This window comes from Pelmatolapia mariae, linkage group LG14, assembly GCF_036321145.2.
Source record: "Pelmatolapia mariae isolate MD_Pm_ZW linkage group LG14, Pm_UMD_F_2, whole genome shotgun sequence".
NCBI lineage: Eukaryota > Metazoa > Chordata > Actinopteri > Cichliformes > Cichlidae > Pelmatolapia > Pelmatolapia mariae.
Window position 1 is genome coordinate 39,595,477 of NC_086239.1, and position 27,576 is coordinate 39,623,052.

Sequence of the window (27,576 nt, forward strand, 5' to 3'; positions counted from 1 at the left end):
CAGCTCCTCTTCTACCTGAGCAGGTGAGTCCAGCAGCTTTGCCAGGTGAGCAGCTGCTTCTAGCTGAGCCTGAGCTTCTACAGTCCAGGAGAGCAGACTCATGGCCTCCACATTGGAACTCTCTGCTCCACACTGGAGCCTCCACTTCTCCATAGAGCGCCCCCTGGAGGAGCGAAGGAGGCCCACAGCCAAGCTCCCTACAGACCACCTCTGCATCCTGCAGGTCAAAGTCAGCTTCACACACTGAGGACCATCTCTGGTTAGACTTCACCTGCAGTCTGCCTGAACACAGACTGGAACCATTCAGCAGCCTGACAGAGTCTGCAGAGATCAGAGAAGATCAAACCCAGAGATCAGAGACAGCAGACACACAAGACAAAGATGGCAGCAAACAAGTTATCAAATGGCCAAAAGGTGAGTACGTAGAGTGAACTCAAAAGCAGACTCAATAGGCAAATGTATTCACATCAAAACACGAGCCTTTATTAAAGTCAGGAGTCATGAAATCACGAAAGCCTGGCAGGGAGTGAGCGTCTCAGGCATGGAGTATGTTGTAAATTGGAAAGGAGGGAACTCCAGCAGCCAGGTTAGTGTCATGGCGAGCAGTGAAATCAGTTCACCAAGATGTCCAAGCTTTACGCTCTTCAGCAACCACCCAACGGGGTCTCATCACTTTCAGTGCAGAAGCGTTGGAGCTGTGGGCAGCTGGGACACGTCCGCCTGCTGATGGAGGTGGGACAGGTAATGGTGCATCCACTGGCCTACCAGTCACCTGAGCAAATTGTTCTGAAGGAATTGGCTGAAATGGTAAAAATGGGGGCAATAGAAGAGTGAAATAGCCTGTCCTGTATGGAGCATATGTAGCAGCTGGCCGCGGTCCATGAGTCCTTGAGGCAGGCGGGGCTCACGGCCAACCTGAAGAAGTGTGCAGTTGGAGGTCCTTTACCAACGTCACCCAAAATGGTACCCCAGATCTGGCACTGTTCCAGTGGGTGGAACAGTGCCAGTCTGTATTCATGCAGGTGAAGAAGGCTCTCTGTGAGGAACCCATGCTACACACTTCTAACTTTTCCCTCCTTTTCATCCTGAGACTGACTCCTCCTGGGAGCAACTATGTCCTAGCAGGTAAGGTGGGTTGACCGCCCTGTGGTTTACATCAGTCAGAAGTTGTCAGAGTGGGAAGCCGGTATAACATCTATAAATAAGAGTGCCCAGTGATCCAATGGGTGCTTGACTCGCTTCGTTTTTAACTCCTGGGCAGTACTCTTACCCTCTGTTTGGATCACGCCCTGCTGCAGTTGCTCCGTCGCATAAAAGCTACCACTGCCTGGATCACCATGCAGTGGTAGAAGTGGAGAAGGCTAGGCTAAATGGCTCCCCTGCCTGAGTCAGACGATGGAGTATGTGGCACGCTGTGGTTTGTGGCTCATCTGCAGGGGAGGGGTGGAGCAGCGTGTTTGGGGGACAGTGCCAAGGAAGGCTGGTTGGCACTGCTGATATTTATCACATCTTCCTATTTTAGTATTGCTGGGGCCAGGAGGGGAAAGCTGTGGGGTGTGCAGAAGGCAGCTGGAAAGCTGCTACAAAGAAAGATTGCGGTGTAAATAAAATCACTCATCTCACAACGCTGTGTGTGTGGGTGCTTTGTGTTCTACACACTTCACTTGTATCCTTTGCTCCTATCTCAGCTCCAAGTGAGGATGTGAAAGAGGGACTGAAACGTCCACATTAGAAAACTTGTTTCCAGAGCTTCAGTCTGAATAGGCGTCACTTAGTTATGACATGCTGCACAGCTGGATCAGCTGTCAGCCCGAGTACCAACGTCACAATGTCTTCTCTGAAAGGCCGATAAAATCCAACAGACCTTTATTCATTATGAGCACCTTCTACAGAGGCACCGTGGAGAGCATCCTCAGCAGCTGCATCACTGTGTGGTATCCTGCACTGGGTCCTGCTGGAAACAGCTACAGCTGGTAGTGAGAGCAGCGGAGAGGATCGTGGGTACTTCTCTTCCCTCCCTCCAGGACATCTGCTGCACCCGCCTCATCCAGAAAGCTCTCTGCATCACAGTGACTCCACCCATCCCTCCAACAGCTTCTTCAGTTTCCTGCCATCGGGAAGGAGACTGAAGAGCCTCGAGGCCAGAAACAGCAGACTGAGAGACAGCTTCATCCATCAGGCTGTCAGGATGCTGAACTCTCTCCCTGCTCTCACACACGTGATCTCCACACCTGCATCCACCTCTCCCCTCTGAAGCCCCCACCCCCCCAAATATACAAACTCTGACCCACCACCATTGCCCTGTCATTGACTGCCCCACTCCCACTGCACTGGAACTCTTGCCCACAATCACTATGATTGTGTTGGACACTGCTGTTTATATAAGATTGTATAGTATTGTATTGGGTTGTACATAAGACTCCTATTTTATTTATTTTTTTATCCTATTACCTGGATTTTTCATTTTTATTTTATTTTATTTTATTTATTTTATTTTTTTGTAACAGTATAAACAGTGAAAGGTGGTGGATTGTCCAGATGCTGGCAGATGTGTAAAAATACAGTGGCTTGCAAAAGTATTCGGCCCCTTTGAACTTTTCCACATTTTGTCACATTACAGCCACAAACATGAATCAATTTTATTGGAATTCCACGTGAAAGACCAATACAAAGTGGTGTACACGTGAGAAGTGGAACGAAAATCAGACATGAAGCGAGATCGATCAACTGCAGACCAGACAACAAACGACGGAGGCTCCAGAAAAGTGCAATCAAACTATGAGTTTATTACACAGGAGAAGAAGCATCAGCATATGTCCTCTTCTGACAAGAATACACTGAATGGGGGTTTTATAAGACAGAAAATGTACGCCCCCACGTACACGTCAAGTACAGGTCAAAAATACATTGTTGACAGACATGAGTACATCTTGTACATTTTTAATAGCTATAATCAGACATATAACTTCCCTTTTCTATAACACTTGCCTTTTAAGGTAATAAACTTCAAACCTCAGGGTCTCTAGTGGCTAATTATTGACCCTCGTCACCAATCACTAAGTAGACAGAACTGCCGCCAGTCTCCAAAGAAGCAGAAGACACTTGGGCCTTCGCTCAGGCCTGCTACTAGATTAATATGTGTAATGTAAGCCTGCATGCAATTAACCTGCTATGTTCTCATCTCCCCTCAACATGTATCACCTGGACATCGCGCCAGTGAAGCTTGCAATCAATAAAATTGATTCCTGTTTGTGGCTGTAATGTGACAAAATGTGGAAAAGTTCAAGGGGGCCGAATACTTTTGCAAGCCACTGTAACTCAGTTGTTTGGTGGTGGCTGTGGCGGAGCTTCCACAGAGGCCAGCAGGTGGATGAGAGAAAGGGGAGGCAGGAGGAGGAGAGACCCGAGGTGGCCGCCGGTCCGAGTGTCAGGTGAACTGAACTTCAGGTAAGAAGTTATGACCTGCAGTCTATCTGGGTCAGATATAAACCAAGTTTAGGTGGAGTTTATTTTCGTTGTGCTGACTTTTTACCGTCAGTTACAATAACTCGTACTGCGTACTAGCTAGCATGACGGAGTTTCTATACAGCTGGGTGGGTGCTATGTTACTGATAGTGAACTTTATTTTATTCATAAGGTTAGTTAGTAGAGTCGCCAACCGTCCCCTAAAAAACGGAATCGTCTCGTATTCAGAGAAAATATTACTCGTTTCGTATTGAGCTGAAAAGGAACACAGTTTGTCCCGGACTTCAGCTAGAATGGAAAAAGATACAAAGCTGGATTTATTATAGTTATTATAGTTTATTATATTATTTATCATTTCTAGTCTTTGGTTTCTTTGTTAGAGTTCTGTCTTATGGTTTATGTCTCTGTGTAATCCTTAGTTGCTGTCTCCCCTGTCTGCTATATCACCGTGTCCAGTCAGTGTCTGTGTCTGCCCTGGTCCCACGTCTCTGTTCCCTCTGTTGTAGTGCCTGCCTGTGAGTCTGTGGCTGTGTCCCAATTCAGGGTCTGCACGCTTGAAGTACGCACACTACGCACACTACGCGTACTACGTACGGTGCGTACTATAAGTACGAGAAGTGCGGAAGTGAGAGGCTTGTGAAATGGGACGGTCTAGCCTTCGTCGCGCTGTTCAGGTTGCCTAGCAACCATGATACTAACCGCGAGAAACGTTTCATACAGCTTTGTGTGACAGAAATGAAGGAGAAAAAATGTTTTGTTGGTCATTCATTTTTGTCATGACATCACTTTGATTAGTTGAGTATCTGAGGCTGAGACCACGGGACTGTAAAACATGATAGTTGGGCTTCATTTCTGTACTGAACAGTCATTTCAAGATTAGTTAGTAAATAACAATTAGCTAATGTTGTTCATGAGACTAAAATCATCTCACTGTGGTAATGTAAATATAATATGGCCAATATATATATATATATATATATATATATATATATATATATATATATATATATATATATATATATATATATATGTATATATAAAAACACCCAGCATGCCCCTACGGGCGGTTTATCCTTCAAGCTCGGGTCCTCTACCAGAGGCCTGGGAGCTTGAGGGTCCTGCGCAGTATCTTAGCTGTTCCCAGGACTGCGCTCTTCTGGACAGAGATCTCCGATGTTGTTCCCGGGATCTGCTGGAGCCACTCGCCTAGCTTGGGAGTCACCGCACCTAGTGCTCCGATTACCACGGGGACCACCGTTACCTTCACCCTCCACATCCTCTCGAGCTCTTCTCTGAGCCCTTGGTATTTCTCCAGCTTCTCGTGTTCCTTCTTTCTGATATTGCTGTCATTCGGAACCGCTACATCGATCACTACGGCCGTCTTCTCCTGTTTGTCTACCACCACTATGTCTGGTTGGTTAGCCACCACCATTTTGTCCGTCTGTATCTGGAAGTCCCACAGGATCTTAGCTCGGTCATTCTCCATCACCCTTGGGGGCATCTCCCATTTTGACCTCGGGACTTCCAGGTTATACTCGGCACAGATGTTCCTGTACACTATGCCGGCCACTTGGTTATGGCGTTCCATGTATGCCCTGCCTGCTAGCATCTTGCACCCCGCTGTTATGTGCTGGATTGTCTCAGGGGCATCTTTACACAGCCTGCACCTGGGGTCTTGCCTGGTGTGATAGACCCCAGCCTCTATGGATCTTGTACTCAGAGCTTGTTCTTGTGCTGCCATGATTAGTGCCTCTGTGCTGTCTTTCAGTCCAGCTTTGTCCAGCCACTGGAAGGATTTCTGGATATCAGCCACCTCCTCTATCTGCCGGTGGTACATACCGTGCAGGGGCCTGTCCTTCCATGATGGTTCCTCGTCTCCCTCCTCTTTCTTGGGTTTCTGCTGCCTGAGGTATTCACTGAGCACTCGGTCAGTTGGGGCCATCTTCCCAATGTATTCTTGGATGTTTGTTGTCTCATCCTGGACTGTGGTGCTGACACTCACCAGTCCCCGGCCCCCTTCCTTCCGTTTAGCGTACAGCCTCAGGGTGCTGGACTTGGGGTGAAACCCTCCATGCATGGTCTGGAGCTTTCTTGTCTTTATGTCAGTGGCTTCTATCTCCTCCTTTGGCCAGCCTATTACCCCAGCAGGGTACCTGATCACAGGCAGGGCGTAGGTGTTGATAGCCCGGATCTTGTTCTTACCGTTCAGCTGACTCCTCAGGACTTGCCTGACCCTCTGCAGGTACTTGGTGGTTGCAGCTTTTCTAGTGGCCTCTTCATGGTTCCCATTCGCCTGCGGGATCCCCAGGTACTTGTAACTGTCCTCTATGTCTGCAATGTTGCCTTCTGGTAGTTCGATCCCCTCAGTTCTGACTACCTTCCCTCTATTTGTTACCATCCGACTACACTTCTCCAGCCCGAATGACATCCCGATGTCATTGCTGTATAGCCTGGTAGTGTGTATCAGTGAATCGATGTCTCGTTCACTCTTGGCATACAGCTTGATGTCATCCATGTACAGGAGGTGGCTGACAACTGCTCCGTTTCGTAGTCGGTATCTGTAGCCAGTCTTGTTAATGATCTCACTGAGGGGGTTCAGGCCTATGCAGAACAGCAGTGGGGACAGAGCATCTCCTTGGTAGATCCCGCACTTGATGGTGACTTGTGCTATGGGCTTGGAGTTGGCCTCTAGTGTTGTACGCCACATCCCCATTGAGTTCCTGATGAAGGCTCTTAGGGTCCTGTTGATCTTGTACAATTCTAGGCATTCCAGTATCCAGCTGTGGGGCATTGAGTCATAGGCCTTCTTGTAATCAATCCAGGCAGTGCACAGGTTGGTCTGATAGAATGAAGAGTAGACTGATATATGAAATATTCCTTTATTGGGTGAGAAAATCAGACCATGTCATAACTGCTTTAAGTCATACAGAATAGATATCAGAGCCTTAAACAGGCTGACTTCTGCTAAATGGGTCAAACTGGGCAGAAAGTATACAAACACATAACATCCTTATAGAATATGATGTAACACTATAGATCAACTTACCTCAGAATATATAAAGCATATAAACAATTACAGCAATATGATTCAACAAACACAGCAGTGCTACTAATCCAAAATACTCAAAGCTTCATAGAACTGAAACAAACATTTATTTTCAGCTCCATTCTGCTGCTGATACATACTTTAGGTTTCTGAACATTAAACTTGTTGCTGCCTTTCATAGTGTGTAACTTGAAGGCCCTGAGTACTTTCTCCCACACTGAAAACACTGGAATGATAACATTATTTGAACATTACCTAATAAGACTGATTCAGGACAGACAATTAGTGATGTTAAACTTTCCTAGCAGTCCTCCACAAACAGGGAACAGTCTGTCTATTCTCTCCATCTGTCAGCTGCTGCTGGCTCTTCCTCCTCCTCTTCCTCACACACTGCTGAGTTTGTCCTGGTGGATCATCAGGGGTGCAAAGCCTCACAGATGATGTGCAGCAGTGGGTCCCTCAGTCTGTCCTCACTCTGGACACTTGCAGTTGTCACACATGGAAATCAAATGTGTGATGAACTGCAGGATTCAAACACAAGTGTAACTTATAAATACATGTTCATGCTTTTATTCCACAATCAGAGAGAAAGAAACAGAGAGAGAGTGCAGGACAGACAGACAGGTGACAGTCTCAGGTGTATACACTGCTACAAAACAGCACAAGAGAAGGAGGATTTAGTGTTTGTGTTATTACGAGTGCTAAACAAGAAGAGTTCCAGATGGTACAGTGGACACATGTGTGACTCCTGTGATTAAAGCATCTTTCTTTCAGCTTAACGAGTGAACCGTCAGCTCGTTCAAACACACGTTAAAGTCCGTTTGGCTCGACACCACCGAACAGAGGCAGCAATATAACATAGCTAACATTAACAGTGCAGTGGATCCTGCTTGTGCCGTGATATTCAGGACTGCAAACCGAGCAGCATCACTGACTTTCAGCTTGTTGTGTTTGTGGATATATGACTTAAACGGAAGATGGCGGGCGTGATCACAGCCGGATTGGCGTCCTCGCGGTGGTGCCGTGATGTTTGGTGTTAAAACTCCAAACAATTTCAGTTATAGACCTTGTTTGGGCAAATAAATAAACTAAGATTGACATTTATAAGAGACAAAATGGCAAAGATGAAGATCTGGAGGAGATTAAACATTCACTTAGCTCGCTGACGTCGGAAATTGAAAAAGTAAATAAGCAACAAGGAATATTAATGTCGATGATGGACCAAATCAAAGAACTAAAAAACCTGATTAAGGAGAAAGATAAGACAATCCAGTTTTTGGAAAGGAAGGTGGACGATCTAGAACAGCAGGCTCGACTTGAGGAAGTGATCATTACGGGTCTGGAAACTAAACACAGGAGTTATGTGAGAGTCACCGAGTCTGGGACCGGTGCAAAAAGAGGAGAAGACGAGCCCCCGATGGAGGAGCTACAGTCGTTGGAACGGCAGGTTGTGGAATTCTTTTCAAATAAAAAACTTCCCCTGCATAGTAATAATATATCTGCATGCTATACCCTTCCTAGAAGGCACACTAATGCTCCTCCAGCAATTGTAGTGAGATTTGTAAACCGTAAACACAAAGTTGATTTGCTGAGGCGGTCCAGCCTTTTGAAAGAAAGCGGAGTATATTTGAATGAACATCTTACAAAAAGAAATGCAGATATTGCTAGACAAGCTCGCATTTTACGGAAGGAGAAAAAGATTCAAGCAACCTGGACTAGGAACTGTAAAGTGATGATTAAACTGAATGGAACGCCAGAAGAAGCCAAGGTTATAACGATTAAGGATCTTGAGGAATTGGACATTTATACGAGATAACATTATCAAGATAGGCAAACGGTTACGACCAATCATGGCTATGAGCCTAAAAACAATTAGTTCATCCTTTACAAGAACAGATGCTACTTCGGGTGGAAAAGGACAAAAGGAAATTGTAAATTGGACATGGAAGAAAACAAGATCAACGGACTTTAAAATATGTCGATAAATGTATGTGCGATTGCTAAGGATCCCTTTCTTTTTTTGAGGTTATGAGAAGAGATATTTTACTGTTATTTTATCATTGCATCAGAATCATATAATAAGCATTGCATTGAAGCTTTTATTGAAGCTATTGACATTACATTAAAGTTTGTATTACAGTGATTGTTATAACCTCATGTTAATCTTCTATTTACAGGTGTTGGTATAATCATATAATCTTTCATTGCAGGTGTAACCATGATCATCTTTATACGTATTGCAGTTTGGTGCTTATTATAGAGTTGTGCTCAAGTTAGTAAGGGTTAAAAGCTACAGTCAGCAGGATGTCTGGCTGATCTATTGAGTGAAGTGACGTAGAGCATAGAAGGCCGCACACGCTTACGAAACACTTATGTCATGTTATTCTTTATGATCTTTTATTCAGTTATATCATTTGTTAAACTTTAAGGAGTGTGCATTTGCAATAATTAATCATTATTTCATTTAATCATCATCATTAATCGTTATTTCATTAAAGTATTTCTTTAGGCTGTCGGCCTTATGTTACAACTTGTATTACAGGGATTGTCATAATCCCATATTAACATTTTCTATTACAGGTGCAGTGATAATCATTTTTATATACATGCATTGTATTTTTGTGCTTGCTAAAAGAGGGGGCTTGGTCAACTAGTGGAGGGTTGGAAGCTTTGTCCGGCGCGACGTCCGGACAATCTATTTGGTTAAGGACTTTGAGCTATGGAAAGAACACGCTTACAAAACACATATACTATGTTATTCATCATTATCCTTTATTCATTTATATTCATTTTATTAAGCTTTGAGTAGTGGCATTTGATTAGAACATTTATTCAACATATTACATATATGGTTTCAGTTAGGTTATTGCACACATGAAGAGTTGGCCTCTGTCCTTACAGACAGAGTGGATGCTGAGGTCGAGACACACGCACACACAAACAGTAGTTGGATTCATGTTTAGGTAATAGTTCAAATATTCAAATAACAATCTGCAAAGCCTTGTAGCTGTAAGATTATGTTTGCAGAAGAGACAGTTTGTTCTAGGGGATAAGCAGAGTTACAAGATTACCGGGAAGGATCTGGCCTCGGGAAGAAGAAGATGTCCTTTTAAATGTGTCAGAAGTTGTCAACAGAACATGTGTGTTTTTGAAACTCATGTATGTACTGTATCTTCTTGACGCATGAGGGGGCGTCATTAAATGAATGCCCTGATATTATAAAACAATTCTATTGTGCAGTTTTGGGGTGAGATCTTATGCTGTCTGTGTGCAGTGTTCATCTCCCACGCGTGTGTTCATTAAAATCATCGTTTGACTCAACCCGGCCGGACCAGTGTTGTTATTTTGGTTTTCCTCTTGTATCCATCTCCAATACTTTTGAACCCGTAACAGTTTGGGGGCTCGTCCTGTGGTATTGGGGTGGAAGTTGGAGGCTTGGAGGGTCCGAGGTGGTCAGATGGGCAGACGTTATCCGGCAATCGAACTGAGTGGAAAGGCGCCTTTATAAAAGAGGTAGGCACTACCTGTTGATTTTATCCGAAGTGTGCCAAATTGGACATGGAAAATTAAAGTCTACTCACTGAAATTGCTGGTAAAGTGTCTGTTTTGATTTTGGTGAAAATCTCATGAGAAGTTGAAGTTGAAATAATGAAAATGGAAGTTTGAAAGGGTTAAAGTCCCTGAAGAAAGGATTAAAGTCCCTAAAAAACAGTGAATGTGAGTTCGAGGCTCACGTAGAAGATAGGGAATTGGTCATTTTGTGGGTTAGAGTCCCCATTGGTCATAAGGTTGGACCTGCGTCAGTCATAAACTTTTTTGGGGTGTTGACTGTTGTTTCAAAGTATTATAAATTTTTCTAGAACGGCAGGGGCAACTGCTAAGAAGCGCATAGCCCGGAGGTTACGCTCCCTCCTTGCCGTAGGACGCTCGGCATTGACCTATCGGCGAGTAGGGTTAGTTCAGTTTGGCTTAACTGTGGGGTACAGGGAATCCTGGAATAAGCTAGGAGTTAGAGTCTCCTTACCATTTGGAACGGTAGTCTGCGCTTTTTTGGCCAGCAGAAGTTGGACTTCGGGCGTGTAACCTTAACTTAAAACTTCGGGAAAGCCTTGGCTGTGAAATGCCAAAGATTATTGTTATTTTGGTTTTCCTCTTGTATCCATCTCCAATACTTTTGAACCCGTAACAGTTAATAGATAGTTTTAGAATAATTATGCATAATGCTCGACGACTCAGATCATAAATCATATGATTTTGAAGTAGGTATTGACTCTGAAAGGAATGTGCTTAATACAATTAATGTCACATGTGAATGTTATACAGAGGATACGAGCAATTCAGGGATACAGTTGAAATAGTTAATACATTTTCATTAATTCATATTAATTGCAGAAGTCTTTATAGAAGTTTTGCTTCGATTAAAGATTTTCTGTATAGTTTGAAAGGCAGGTTTCAAATAATTGCTCTGTCTGAAACATGGTTAGATGAGAAGAGGGGTTGTCATTTTTGTATCGAAGGGTACGATTTATACTTTGTAAATAGAATTAAGAAAAAGGCAGGAGGGGTGGCACTTTTTGTTAATTGTGATTTGAAATGTAAAAAACTTGAATGTATGTCTGTGGCTATAGACGATTTAATGGAGTCTGTGACAGTGGAATTGGATATAGAAAGAAGAAGTAATATAATTGTAACGTATATATAGGAAACCGGGGTCACAGATTGAGTTATTTACAGAGGCAGTAGAAGACTTATTGAGTAAGGCTAAGGGAAATAAGACTTTATGTTTGTGTGGTGATTACAATATTGATCTTTGTAAAGAGGCAAATGATAAGGCTGCGTCAGATTTTTTTGAATTATTACTTGGTAAAGGATTTTATCCTTTAATTATAAAGCCGAGTAGAATAATGGATAAATCAGAAACACTAATAGATCATATTTTCATTAATAGCTTGCAGAGTAATATTATGAGTGGCCTCATCATAAATGATATAAGCGATCATCTACCAGTCTTTTTTACTTTTGATTTAAATATGAAAAGAAAGGAAGAAGTTGGTTTTGTGAGTCATAGAAGGTTAAGAAATAACGAGGCAATTAACAAGTTTAGACAAGATCTCATGGAAGTGGACTGGAAGGAAGTTTATGTTAATGAGGTCAACGTTGCATATGGAGCTTTTTTAAATACTTACATGGCCTTGTATGATAAACATTGTCCACTGGTATCATTTAAGTATAAGAAAAAGAATAAGAATATGAAACCTTGGATAACTAAGGGTCTTGCAAATGCGTGTAAAAAGAAAAATAATTTATATAGGGATTATATGTGTGACTAATGTCACAGAACTTTGCCGACATGTGGCCAACAGTAATGTTTTAATGTTCTTCATTATTAAACATTCGCACATAAATAAGTGACATCATATTCAGTACTTACTTTTGACAGTTCACTCTTCGGCCGCTCCCTTCTGCCGTCTTTTGTGGCAAAATTATCCACACCCACCGCCGCGCTATGAATTGTGGGATATATGGGACCACGAATATGTCTGTGAAGGTTCTCAGTCATCCAGGTCATCGTAGTCAAAGGAGTTTGCAAACTCCTTTGACAATGGGACCACAAAGCGTGCACTGGACCACGCTTGATATTTGGGGAAATCGGCGGGGCATTTGGAGTACACTTCGAATTGGGACAGCCCTCGTCGCGTGGCGGTGACGTAATCGCACTTAAAATGCGTACTTCAAGCGTGCGGTCTCTTAATTGGGACACAGCCTGTGTCTGTAAGTTCAGTCTGTGTTATGTTTCCTGTTTTACTTTGAAAGTCCGTGTCTCATGTAAATGCGTCTGGTTTTGCTTCCTTTGTCTCGTTAGGCCTGATTTGCCCCAGCTGTGTTTCCCCCCTGTTACCTATTCCCTGATTGCTCCCTCTGTGTGTTTAAGCCCTGTGTTTCTCTTTGTCTGTGTTGCGATCTACCGTTTACTATGCTCTATGTTCTGTCTGCTTGCCTGAGTTTATTTTTTTGGCGTCTCAGTTTTGTTACCTTTTTTGAGTTCAGCATTAAAGCTGTTTTGGGTTTATGTTGTGCCTCTGAGCGTCTGCACTTTGGGTCCACCATTCCTGCCTGCACACAGCCCTCACATAATAGAAGATCGCGACCAGAACATGGACCCCACAGACTGTTCCACCTCGGACTTTGAGGCTGAGATGAAGAGGTTGGTTGATTTGCTGGACTGCATTGCTCAGGCCGATAGCTTACAGGCTATGGCTGTGGGACTGAGCGCGGTCGAGGCAATGATTAGTGCTTTGTAATATTCTCGGAATACATCATTAATTCTCTTTGGGTCAGTTGTTAGTTGCCCTGCACCAGTTCTTATTTCTGTAATCAATCTTGATGCTGCAACTTCTTTAATTTGCCTTGCTAGTAAACTACCTGGGTTTTGTTTTTTTTTTTTTTTTTTTTTTTTTGTTTTGTTTTGTTTGGGGTTTTTTTTTCCCCATGTTCATAGTACTTATGTCGAAGTTGTGTAAGTAATCTTGTTGTGTCATTTGTATAAAGCAATTGAAGCAATGAGACCTTTTTATAAAGTTTGGATGAAGGAGAGATGGCATATTCCTTATCTATGTCTAAAAGTTCCATTGTTATGTTTGACTCTTTCTTTTCGTTGCTTGTTCCTATAACTACTCAATGAGATAATCTAGCCTCTCAAGTAGGCTTTTAATGTGTCCCATAATGTGGATCTCGTAACTTCAGGTGTGTCATTTATTGAAATAAATAGTTTGATTTGATTCTTTATTTCATTTACTAAAATATTATCTAACAGCAAACCATTATTAAATCGCCATTTTGGTGTAGTAGGTCTGTCTCCTATTGCTAATTGTAGCAATACTGGACTATGGTCAGATAAAACTATTGCCTTATAGTCACAGCTTTGGGTCTGTGCAAGAAATCTATCTATTAAGAAAAAGTCTATTCTAGAATAAGTATGATGAAGAGAAATGAAAATTGCTTAGAGTTGGGGGAAATAGCTCTAAATGGATCTATCAGTTTGTCTTCATAAATTCCTGGATAGTTTTCACAGATTTTGATTTAGATACTAATCTTAGTGATGATCTGTCAAGACTAGGATCCAAAACGAAATTAAAATCGCCGCCATTTGTGGGTATCCATATTAGGTAAGGTGTGCTAGAATGTTGCCCCACATAACAGCACCATTGAGCCCTTTACAATTCCATGAGACAAAATTTACTAGGTTTTTATAATTATCAATAACCATTACTTGTAGATAAAGATTTGGAACCCATTTAAACCCTTTTTTTTTTTTTTTTTTTTTCTTCCCTTTTTTTAATAAGATGGCCTCCAAACAAAAGTGCAGGTGAGAACCCAAACAAAAAACCCCACTGAAACAGTCCCTGCTCCCTGTCTGCTCCTGCCTGACCAAAGCGGTCCAACAGAACTTGGACAGAGAGGGGACTCCACACATAAGTATTTAAGTCTCAACTCAGAGAGAGATATGAACATCTGACTTATCACTAATCTCCTAAAGAATTATACTAATCATATCCAGATTAATTTTGACAAAGTAAACTCACAGTAGTAATAATAATAATAATAAAAGTAGTAGTTCAGGCTCTGCCATTGACCTTAATCCTTATTATGATGGTTTACATACAAAGAGAGAATACATTGGTGAGAGAATAAACATCACCTTATAACTTAAATTGCCTTAATATTAATCAATTTAAATATTAACTATGAATTTACTCGTGAACACTTACTGATTCATTCTATAAACTTATTCGTTCTCTCAAAACAAAAACAGGAAGAAGATGTAAGAATATCCTCAACAGCATAGTAACATATTTTACCTGAATAAAAGTTTATCAGCTCAGTCAGTGAGTGTTACCATCCGATAACGTCTTTCTCGATCAGCTGCGTCAGCGCCGTCTATTCAGTTTCATCTTCTGACGTGATCAGTTTGTTGGACAAGGTCAATTTCTCCGCCGCTTGTGCGTTGATAAACGTGTACCTAGAGCCGTTTGCCGTGATCACCAGTTTGGCTGGATAATACAGGCTGTATTGGATGCCGGCGCTGCAGAGTTTCTGCTTCAGTTGATTGAAGGTTGCTCGCATCCGCCCAACCTCAGGACTTATGTCAGGGAAAATATAAACTGGAGACCCGTCGAAGTGTAAGTTTCCTTTATTACGAGACAGTCTCAAGATCTTCTTATCTGTAAAGTAGTGCAATTGGATAATAATGGGCCTCGGTCGTTCCCCGCTGTGGTTTAGGGATAAGGCTTCTGTGAGCTCGATCAATAACAATGGGGGAGTCAAAGTTATCTACTCCGAGGACCTCCGCCAGAAACTTTGCAGCAAAATCGGTGATATTATTCGCTTCTGTGCCTTCTGCAACTCCAACTATTCTGTTATTCTATTCTGTTATTCTGTCTGCGACTTCTATCTTCTAAGTCAGTGCATTTTTCTTGTAGCTTCTTGTGGTCTGCCTTTAGAGACATAAGACCTTTCCAGTGTTGTCAGTCGCATCACTCAGAGACTTCTCCATCTCTTTCTGTGTGCTCGCTGCCTCTGCTTGCATAGTGAACAGCTGTTCAACTTTTCCCATAAGTTCATCTCGCTGTTGTTAGAATTTATTTAATATTAATTTCTAGTATCAGCTGATGTTTGCTGGAGCCACAGCTGTAAAGCTGCTGGTCATGATATCGATTTGGATATGTGGTGAGAGGGAAACATGAAGATGAAACCAGGAGATGTCCTTACTGAATCATCAGAGCTGAACAGGTGATGGAGAAACAGGTTTACCTTTTAGGTGACATGAATGAGTTGAAGGGAAGTTATGAACTGTTTCTGAGAGACAAATAACACCAGGATCCTTTTCTGTGTAGCTGACAGCTGGTAACTGTGCAGGGGCGGGTCTAGGAAAGTGTTGCCAGGGGGGCAGGTAGGGCATTAACAGGGAAAGGGGGGCACAAAGAAATACTTTTCTTTCTTATTCTCATTTAAAATGTCTCGCTTTTAAAAAAATAATAATAATTATCTGAATCTTTCAACCAAAGTTTTTATCTGATGTAAAATGTATAGAAATCATACGTATACCAACAAGACTGTACATCACTGTCACAACAGCGTTTGTTTTCATTCAAAGGCTTTATGGCTTTAATACCTGGTGGGCCGGTCTCTAGTCAAAATGCCCGGGCCCATTTTTTTGTCCCAGTCCAGCCCTGGGTAAAAGCATCAGCTCTAAGAGCCGTGCTTAGAGAGTGCTTTGGGCGTCGACTCCCATTGAGCGAGAGCCGGCTCCTCACTTAATTGTGTGGATGCTTTAAGCATCCACACTATTGAGTTCCTGTTTCTCTTTATTCTTTATTATTGTGTGGATGCCCTAAAAGGGCTTCCACACTATTGAGTTCCTGTTTCTCTTTATTGTGTGGATGCCCTCAAAGGGCTTCCACACTATTGAGTTCCTGTTTCTCTTTATTCTTTATCTTTATTATTCTTCATCTGCAAGTTGCTTCCGTACGTTTTTTGGCACTTAACTACTCCCTCAGTTTTCAGCCGATTTTCTCCGTTCAAACTCTAAACTGTTCTGCTATTTCTGCTAATTCCAGCTATGATTTTTGGTGTTTATTACTATTATACTTTTTAAAATATTACACTTTTTTCCTTTAATTTGTCCCATTGAAATGAATGGAAATCTTCAGAAATTCTGCTAAAACTTGCTTGTTTTTGAAACTTAACTACTTCCTCATACTTTCACCTAGAAACTCCATTCAAACTTTAAAATGTTCTCAGATTATTGGGCTATTCCTGTATGATTCAGCTTTTTCAGATCTTCTACCGTTTTAATCTTATACCTCTTTTAGTTTTCAGTTGCAAAATTGTGATTTTTCAGAAAATACATGCGTTGTTATGGTTGCTATGCAATTAACTTACAGTGTACACTCATCCATTCTGAATTTTCTCTTCATGTCTGAACAACTTCTTGCTACTCGCTCAATTTCCACACAACCCCCAAAAATTATACAACAAAACGTAGGTATTTTTGCTGGCTTTCAGAAAATGTCACTATCATTCTTGTGGGATTTACACATATTTTGCAAATCTCCTCAGAGCAACACAAAGTCTCAAAACTCTCTATAGAAAGTCATAGGAGAGTTTGTTCAAAATCAGCGCTGGATTTCTCTAATGACAGGCATTTTCAAATCGTCATATCTCCTTAACGAAACAAAGTTGAGACATGAGGCTTGTGCCAATATATCTTCAGACATCCCTGATGCTCACAATTCAAGAATTTTTTTCTCACCTATTACCATTTGGCCATGAATTGGGTTTGTTTGAGGGTAGGAAATTTGTCCCTCGCTCAGATCTCTTTAGATTTCAAACTCTGGAAATGAGGCATTTTTTTCTCTCGTCATATCTTTTTGATGGATTTCCACAGAGACCTGAAAATTCCTATGATTGTTCACCAAAGCCTGCTGTTTCTTACGGTGAAAGAACGATTTTGATGCTCCATATAGATTTAGAGTTACAAAACGTTGTTTGAGGGCAAGTCAAAGCAGTTTTGCTTTGCCTCTACTCAGTTATGGTGTATTACAAGTCATATATCTTCAATAATTTATATTCTATCGCTGAATTAAGAAGACCTGCAGATTCCCCCATCTCTTCTGAACAAAACGGTGTCAGAATGAGCGTTCTAGCTCCTACGGTTAGGAAATTATGGCCATTTGTTCGAGGGGAATCCTGAATGTGAGAAATACACTGCAGAAAACTTATACATGTCTCTGTGTCTGTGTGTGTAAGGGCTGATTACAGCAGGTGCAGCCAATTTAACTGACCTAGATATACCAAGCCCAGACTCTTAACAGCCACTGCTCCCTTTAGGCTCTGTGTATGTGTATGTTTGTGTGTCTGTATCAATATTTCTCCCATGTTAAAGTATTACTCCTCCATAATAGTATTTCTGTTGAATCAAAGTGGAGCAGTTTTTACAGTCATCTTACTGTTGAGCCATAAATTACGTTTGTTTGAGGGGTGGAAATCTGCCCTCCTCTCACTTTTCAAACTCTGAAAATGAAGCCGTTTCTTCTCTCGTCATATCTCCGCGACGGAGGTACAAAGAGCAATGAAAATCGCAGTCAAAGTACACCAAAGTCCGCTGATTCACCCAGTAGAAGAATGATGCTTCTATTCCACCTAGTTTTTGAGTTACATGTCGTTTTGTAACTCCAAAAATCGGCGTTTTAGCCTCGCATCGCGATCTAAATCTGACAGCTCATTTCCCTGTTGTCTCAGCCGTCGCTCTCTTTCCCAGTGGCGCAGTTGGTAATGACGCCGGTCGGCAGCACAAAGATCGCGGGTTCAATTCCACCTTGGTCCACGTTTTTTTTCCCTACAAATTAATACACTATCACAGACCAGTAATTCATATTCATCATTTATTACAATTCTGCAAACTTTTATGATTTTAGCAGCTTTTCTAATATGGACCTCAGATTCTTGTTAACACTCAATGGCACAAATACTGTTCCCTTTAGGCTCTGTATATATGTGTGTCTGTATCAATATTTCTCCCATGTTAAATTATTACTCCTCCATAATAGTTTTTGTGCTAAATCAAAGTACTTCTACTACATCTTAGTACTTCTGCTCAATCATAGTATTTCTGCTAAATCACAGTATTTTTGCCATATCATGGTATTTGTGCCAAAGCATTGTATTTCCACAAAATAACAGTATTTCTGCTATGTTATATTATTACTGCTCATAGTATTTCTGCCAAATCTTGGTATTTGTTCCAAAGCATAGCATTTCTGCCCACTCACAATATAACTGCAAAATAAAGGTTTTTGAGCCAAATCATAGTGTTTGTACTAAATCCTAGTAATTCTGCTCAATGATAGAATTTCTGCTATGCTGTAGTGCTTTTTGCTAGATTATAGAATTTCTGCTAAGTCAAAGTATTTCATGTAAATCATAGTATTTCTACCAAGTCCCAGTGTTTCTGCCAAATCATAAATCATAAATAATGTGGTGTGCTGGGGGAACAGCTAGTTCTCTCCCATCATGCCTTGGGACATGTGCTGCTGTTTAGATGTTCTTGTTTCATGGTTTATGGTCACGTTACTTTTAACTGTTGTCTTGAATGTTGTGTTTATACTACGGTACAGAGTCACTGACAGTTATTGTTTTATAGGAAGAATGAAGTACCATAAGTGAGTTCTGTTATGCTGTTATTGACCCTTGAAGCACATTGTGGCACAAGCAAGTGTGTTTAATTAAGAGCACTCCCTACCATCTTGGGGTGAAAAGACAAGCATAATCTCTCTCTGTCGGCTTCTTTGTAAGAATATACACTCTCCAAGACATGTGATTTATATTGATCATTTATTACAATTCTGAAAGTTTTATTATTTTAGCATCTTTTCTAATATGGACCGAAATACAATACAAGTACACAGCCTAATGAAGCAGACAGAGGCAGTAGCTCTGATTGGTGAATTTGAGCAGAACCAGGTTGTTCTGCCTCTTTTCAGCAGAAATTCTGCTCATTCACCTCTTTTCAGCGCAACGTTCTGCTTCTTTGCCTCTTTTCTGCAGAAATTCTGCTGATTCATCTCTTTTCTGCAAAATTTTCAGCCTTTTCACCTTTTTCAATGCTTTCATCTTTTTCAAATCATAGAGTTCAAATCAAAATATAGTATTTGTACCAAAGCATTGTATTTGTACGAAGTACGGTATTTCTGCAAAATCATAGAATTACTGCAATTTCATAGTATTTTGAGGAATCCCTTTTGTTATAGTATTACTTCTAAGTCATAGTATTTCTGCTTTGTCATAGTATTTGTACTGAAACATAGTATTTCTGCCAAATCATAGTATTACTGCTATTTCATATTATTTGAGTGAAATTACAGTTTTTCTGCAAAAACATTGTATTTCTGCTACTGTATTACTGTATCCGCTGTATTACGTAGTGGCTAAGTAGGAGGCTGACTGTTACTAAGTGCATCAGTGTACATAGGTCATCTCTTGTGTTGGAGTGCCCTCTTGTGGCACCTTTTGGGTAGTGCCTTAGTAAACGTGAACACTGCAATGAAGTGGTATCAGACTGGTTTGTAGTGGAGGAATGTGTTGCCAGTTTCTTTCATCTTTAATCCATATTCATGTTGTAATGTAGTAACTTTTATGGCACAAATACCACAATATGGCAGAAATACTATGTTTTGGCACAAATACTTTGATTTGGTATACTTTAGCTTCTTCACCCCTTTTCAGCAAAATTTTCATTTTTTTCAGCACAAATTCAGCTTTTTTTGGCTGTTTTCAGAAAAAAAAAACTCTTTTCAGCAGAAACTCTGCTGATTCACCTCTTTTCAGTGCAACGTTCTGCTTCTTCCCCTCTTTTCACAACAATTCAGCTTCTTTGGCCCCCCTGCATATTTTTTCTCTCATCATATCTTTTGTTGGGACAAGAACTGCTTTGGCTCAGTGAGATGAGCAGCTGCTGTGATTGCTTCTCTTTGTCTTTTCTGCAGAAAGTATTACTCCTCCATAATAGTATTTCTGTTAAATCAAAGTACTTCTACTACATCTTAGTACTCCTGCTCAATCAAAGTACTTCTGCTAAATCATAGTATTTTTGCCAAATCATGGTATTTGTGCCAAGTTATAGTATTTGTGCCCAATTAAAATTTCTGTTATGTTATAGTATTACTATTAAGGCATAGTATGTCCGCCACATCATAGTATTCCTTCAAAAACATAGTATTACTGCAATTTCACAGTATTTGAACGAAATCGTAGTATTTGTGTTAAAACATACCATGTCTGCAAAATCACAGTAAATCTGTTATGTTATAGTATTAATACTAAGGCATAGTATTTCTACCAAATCATAGTATTTTTGCAGAAACATTGTACTACTGGTAAATCATAGTATTTCTACTAAATAATAGTATTTCTGCCAAATCATAGTATTTGTTTCAAATCATAGCATTCGAACCAAATCATAGAATCATAGTATTTGTGCCAAAACATAGTATTTGTACAAAGTCATAATATTTCTTCTAAATCATAGTATTTCACCCAAATCTCAGTAGTTGTGCTAAAACCCAGTATTATTGCCAAATCATAGTATTTGTACCCAAACATATCAGTTCAACTTGTTTAACTCTTCTCAACAGCCCAACACCTCTTCTTCACCCCGTTTCAGCAGAATTGTGAGTTTTTTCACCCCTTTTCAGCACAAATCCCAGCTTTTTCAGGTGTTTTCAACAGAAATCTCTTTTTTAGCAGACATTCTGCTGATTCACCGGTTTCAGTGCAACATTCTACTTCTTTACCTCTTTTCAGTAGAAATTCTGCTGATTCACCTATTTTAAGCAGAATTTTCAGCCTTTCACCTCTTATCAATACAAATCTCAGTATCTTCTGCTCATTTCAGAAGGAACCTTTTCACCTCGTTTCAGTACAAATTTGAACTTCTGTACCCCTTTAAAGCAAAATTTGGCCTTTTCACCTCTTTTCAGCAAAAGTTTCTGCTTCTTCACTTGTTTTCAGCATAATTTTTCAGTTTCTTTACTGCCATACAATCTTTGCAGCTTTTCAACTTTTTCAGTAATTTTCAGCAGACACCTTCAGCGTTCCGGCATCCACACAGCATTTTCGCAGGAAATGCAAACTTTTTCTAGTTCTTTATTATTATTCTTCTAGTTGCTTCCGTACACTTTTTGGCACTTAACTACTTCCTCAGTTTTCAGCCGATTTTCTCAGTTCAAACTCTATACTGTTCTGCTCTTTCTGCTCTTTCCGGCAATGATTTTTGGTGTTTATTACTTTTATACTTTTTAAAATATTACACTTTTTTCCTTTAATTTGTCCCATTGAAATGAATGGAAATCTTCAGAAATTCTGCTAAAACTTGCTTGTTTTTGAAACTTAACTACTTCCTCATACTTTCACCCAGAAACTCCATTCAAACTTTAAAATGTTCTCAGATTATTGGGCTATTCCTGTATGATTCAGCTTTTTCAGATCTTCTACCATTTTAATTTTATACCTCTTTAAGTTTTCAGTTGCAAAATTGTGATTTTTCAGAAAATACATGCGTTGTTATGGTTGCTATGCAATTAACTCAGAGTGGAAAGTGGAAATTTCTGAATTTTCTCTTCTTGTCTGAACAACTTCTTGCAACTCGCTCAATTTCCACTCAACCCCCACAAATTATACATCAAAACGTAGGTATTTTTGCTGGCTTTCAGAAATTGTCACTGTCATTGTTGTGGGACTTACAGAATTTTGGCACATCTCCTCAGAGCAACACAAACTCTGTAAAGTCTCCTTAGAGAGTCAATGGAGAGTTTGTTCAAAATCAGCGCTGGATTTCTCTAATGACAGGCATTTTCAAATCGTCATATCTCCTTAATGAAACAAAGTTGACACATGACGCTTGTGCCAATATATCTTCAGACACCCCTGATGCTCACAATTCAAGAATTTTTTTCTCACCTATTACCGTTTGGCCATGAATTACATTTGTTTGAGGGTAGGAAATTCGTGCCTTGCTCAGATCTCTTCAGATTTCAAACTCTGGAAATGAGGCACTTTTTTCTCTCGTCAGATCTTTTTGATGGATTTCCACAGAGACCTGAAAATTCCCATGACTGTTCACCAAAGCCTGCTGTTTCTTACGGTGAAAGAATCATTTTGATGCTCCATATAGATTTAGAGTTACAAAACGTTGTTTGAGGGCAAGTCAAGGCAGTTTTGCTTTGCCTCTACTCAGTTACAGTGTATTACAAGTCATATATCTTCAAAAATGTATATTCTATCTCTGAATTAAGAAGACCTGCAGATTCCCCCATCTCTTCTGAACAAAACGGTGTCACAATGAGCATTGTAGCCCCTACGGTTAGGAAATTATGACCATTTGTTCGAGGGGAATCCTGAATGTGAGAAATACACTGCAGAAAACTTATACCTCTCTGTGTGTCTGTGTGTGTAAGGGCTGATTACAGCAGGTGCAGCCAATTTAGCTGACCTAGATATACCAAGCCCAGACTCTTAACAGCCACTGCTCCCTTTAGGCTCTGTGTATATGTATGTTTGTGTGTCTGTATCAATATTTCTCCCATGTTAAAGTATTACTCCTCCATAATAGTATTTCTGTTGAATCAAAGTGGAGAAGTTTTTACAGTCATCTTACTGTTGAGCCATAAATTATGTTTGTTTGAAGGGTGGAAATCTGTCCTCCCTTTCCCTTTTCAAACTCTGAAAATGAAGCCGTTCCTTCCCTCGTCATATCTCCGCGACGGAGGTACAAAGAGCAATGAAAATCGCAGTCAAAGTACACCAAAGTCCGCTGATTCACCCAGTAGAAGAATTATGCTGCTAGCCCTCCTAGTTTTTGAGTTACACGACGTTTTGTAACTCCAAAAATCGGCGTTTTACGCCTCACCGCGATCTAATTCTGACAGTTCATCTTCCCCTTTTCTAAGCCACTGCTATGTTTCCCAGTGGTGCAGTTGGTAATGACACCGGTCGGCAGGCCGAAGATCGCCGGTTCAACTCCACCTTGGTCATCGTTTTTTTTCCCCCCTACAAATTAATGCACTATCACAGACAAGTAATTCATATTTTGTTTATTTATTACAATTCTGCAAACTTTTATGATTTTAGCAGCTTTCCTAATGGAAATCTGTCCTTCTCTCAGTCTTCAAACTCTGAAAATGAAGCCGTTTCTTCTCTCGTCATATCTCCGCGACGGAGGTACAAATCGCAGTCAAAGTACACCAAAGTCCGCTGATTCACCCAGTACAAGAATTATGCTTCTATCCCTCCTAGTTTATGAGTTACACGACGTTTTGTAACTCCAAAAAACGGCGCTTTTCGCCTCTCACCGCGATCTATTTCTGATTCCTGATCTCTTAGTTTTTCAGCCGCTTGCCCCCCTCCCAGGTGGCACAATCCGTAATGACTCGGCTCTGCAGCTCAAAGGTCGTGGGTTCAATCCCACCTTAGTCAACATTTCTTTTTCACTACAAATTTATACACTATCACAGACCTGTAATTTATATTGCTATTTTTTTTCACTATAAATGAGTAGTGCAAAAACATACTATGTCTGCAACATCACAGTATATGTGTTATGTTATAGTATTAATACTAAATCACAGTATTTCTGCCGGAGGCTGACTGTTACTAAGTGCATCAGTGTACATAGGTCATCTCTTGTGTTGGAGTGCCCTCTTGTGGCGCCTTTTGGGTAGTGCCTTAGTAAACGTGAACACTGCAAATAAGTGGTATCAGACTGGTTTGTAGTGGAGGAATTTGTTGCCAGTTTCTTTCATCTTTAATCCGTATTCATGTTGTAATGTAGTTACTTTTGTGGCACAAATAACACAATATGGCAGAAATACTATGTTTTGGCACAAATACTTTGATTTGGTATACTTTAGCTTCTTCACCCTTTTTCAGCAAAATTTTCATTCTTTTCACCCCTTTTCAGCACAAATTCCAGCTTTTTTGGCTGTTTTCAGAAAAAAAACTCTTTTCAGCAGAAACTCTGCTGATTCATCTCTTTTCAGCGCAAGTTTCTGCTTCTTTGCCTCTTTTCTGCAGAAATTCTGCTGATTCACCTCTTTTCTGCAAAATTTTCAGCCTTTTCACCTGAAACCTGTACTGAAACATAGTATTTCTGCCAAATCATAGTATTACTGCTATTTCATAGTATTTGAGTGAAATTACAGTGTTTCTGCAAAAACATTGTATTTCTGCTAAATCATAGTGTCTGCCAAATCATAGTATTTGTGCCAAATTATGTGATTTTGCCATTTTGGCTAAGTAGTAGGGTGACTGTTACTAAGTGCATCAGTGTACATAGATCATCTCTTGTGTTGGAGTGCCCTCTTGTGGCGCGTTTTGGGTAGTGCCTTAGTAAACGTGAACACTGCAAAGAAGTGGTATCAGACTGGTTTTGTAGTGGAGGAATTTGTTGCCAGTTTCTTTCATCTTTAATCCGTATTCATGTTGTAATGTAGTAGTACCACAATATGGCAGAAACACTATGTTTTGGCACAAATACTTTGATTTGGTATACTTTAGCTTCTTCACCCCTTTTCAGCAAAATTTTCATGTTTTTTTCACCCCTTTTCAGCACAAATTCCAGCTTTTTTGGCTGTTTTCAGAAAGAAAAACTCCTTTCAGCAGAAACTCTGCTGATTCATCTCTTTTCAGCGCAAGTTTCTGCTTCTTTGCCTCTTTTCTGCAGAAATTCTGCTGATTCACCTCTTTTCCAGTTTGGCTCAATGAGTATCTGAAAATTTTCAGCCTGTTCTGCTCTTTCAGAAGAATTTCAGCTTTTCCACCTCTTTTCAACACTATTTCAGCATTTTCACCTGTTTCGAGCATACAGTTCTGCTTCTTCCCCTCTTTTCACAACAATTCAGCTTCTTCGGCCCCCCTGCATATTTTTTCTCTCATCATATCTCTTGTTGGAACAGGAACTGCTTTGGCTCAGTGAGATGAGCAGCTACTGTGATTGCTTCTCTCCGTCTTTTCTGCAGAAAGTATTACTCCTCCATAATAGTATTTCTGTTAAATCAAAGTACTTCTACTACATCTTAGTACTCCTGCTCAATCAAAGTATTTCTGCCAAATCATGGTATTTGTGCCAAGTTATGGTATTTGTGCCAAATTAAAATTTCCGTTATGTTATAGTATTACTATTAAGGCATAGTATGTCTACCACACCATAGTATTCCTTCAAAAACATAGTATTACTGCAATTTCATAGTATTTGAACGAAATCGTAGTATTTGTGTTAAAACATACCATGTCTGCAAAATCACAGTATATCTGTTATGTTATAGTATTACTACTAAGGCATAGTATTTCTACCAAATCATAGTATTCCTTCAAAATCATAGTATTACTGCAATTTCATAGTATTTGAGCGAAATCGTAGTGTTCATGCAAAAACATACTATGTCTGCAAAATCACAGTATATCTGTTATGTTATAGAATTACTACTAAGGCATGGTATTTCTACCAAATCATAGTATTCCTTCAAAATCATAGTATTACTGCAATTTCATAGTATTTGAGCAAAATCGTAGTATTTGTGCAAAAACATACTATGTCTGCAAAATCACAGTATATCTGTTATGTTATAGTATTACTACTAAGGCATGGTATTTCTACCAAATCACAGTATTCGTTCAAAATCGTAGTATTACTGCAATTTCATAGTATTTGAGCGAAATCGTAGTATTTGTGCAAAAACATACTATGTCTGCAAAATGACAGTATATCTGTTATGTTAAAGTATTAGTACTAAGTCACAGTATTTCTGCCAATTCGTAGTATTTGTACTAAATCATGGTACTTGTGCCAAATCATAGTAATTTTTTGCGAATCATAGTATTCGAACCAAAACAGTATTTTTATGAAGTCATAGTATTTCTTCTAAATCATAGTATTTCAATCAAATCTCAGTAATTGTGCTGATACGCAGTATTATTGCCAAATCATAGTATTTGTACTGAAACATAGTATTTCTGCCACATTGTGCTAGTTGTGCAAAAACATAGACTGTCTGCAAAATCATAGTATATCTATTATGTTATAGTATTACTACTAAGTCGTAGACTCTCTATTTTGTCAAAGTACATCTGCTGAATACAGTATATGTGCCAAATCATAGTATTTTTTGCAAATCATAGTATTCGAACCAAAACATAGTATTTGTACGCAGTCATAGTATGTCTTCTAAATCATAGTATTTCAATAAAATCTCAGTAGTTGTGCTAAAACGCAGTATTATTGCCAAATCATAGTATTTGTACTGAAACATAGTATTTCTGCCCAATCATAGTATTTGTACTAAATCATAGTACTTATGCCAAATCATGGTATTTTGCCATATTGTGCATAGTTCTGCAAAAACATAGACTGTCTGCAAAATCATAGTATATCTATTTTGTTATAGTATTACTACTAAGTCGTAGACTTTCTATTTTAATATAGTATATCTGCTGAACATAGTATATGTGCCAAATCATAGTATTTAAAGCAAATCATAGTATTTGTGCTAAAACATAGTATTTCTGCCACATTATAGTATTTGTGTAAAACCAGATTGTCTGCAAAATCATCATACATCTGTTATGTTATAGTATTACTGCTAAGGCATAGTATTTCTGCAAAATCATAGTATTTTTGCAGAAACATAGTATTTCTGGTTAATTATAGTATTACTACTAAATAATAGTATTTCTGCCTAATCATAGTATTTGTTTCAAATCATAGCATCTGAACCAAATCATAGTACTTGTGCCAAAACATTGTATTTGTACAAAGTCGTAGTATGTCTTCTAAATCATAGTATTTCAATCAAATCTCAGGAGTTGTGCTAAAACGCAGTATTATTGCCAAATCATAGTATTTGTACCCAAACATATTAGTTCAACTTATTTAACTCTTCTCAACAGCCCAACACCTCTTCTTCACCGTTTCAGCAGAATTGTGAGTTTTTTCACCCCTTTTCAGCACAAATCCCAGCTTTTTAAAGTGTTTTCAACAGAAATGTCTTTTTTAGCAGAAATTCTGCTGATTCACCTGTTTTCAGTGCAACGTTCTACTTCTTTAGCTCTTTTCAGTAGAGATTCTGCTGATTCACCTATTTTAAGCAGAATTTTCAGCCTTTCACCTCTTATCAGTACAAATCTCAGTATCTTCTGCTCATTTCAGAAGAAACTTTTTCACCTCTTTTCAGTACAAATTTGAACTTTACCCCTTTGAAGCAGAATCTTTGCTTTTTCACCTCTTTTCAGCAAAAGGTCCTGCATCTTCACCTGTTTTTAGCAGAATTTTTCAGTTTCTTTACTGCCATACAATTTTCGCAGCTTTTCATCTTTTTCAGTCATTTTAAGCAGACAGCTTCAGCGTTAAGGCATCCACACAGCATTTTCGCAGGAAATGCAAATTTTTCTAGTTATTATTGTGTGGATGCTTTATGCATCCACACTATTGAGTTCCTGTTTCTCTTTATTCTTTA

General features: G+C 39.8%; 1 protein-coding gene across 1 annotated transcript in view; it reads right to left on the reverse strand.

Moving 5' to 3' along the window:
• Nucleotides 1-27,576, reverse strand: part of LOC134640729 (scavenger receptor cysteine-rich type 1 protein M130-like) — a 92,045-nt gene that overhangs the window by 46,124 nt on the left and 18,345 nt on the right. The window contains exon 6 of the mRNA XM_063492630.2: nt 16-321. Within this exon, the coding sequence (XP_063348700.1) occupies nt 16-321 (306 nt within the window). The remainder of the gene's footprint in view (nt 1-15; nt 322-27,576) is intronic.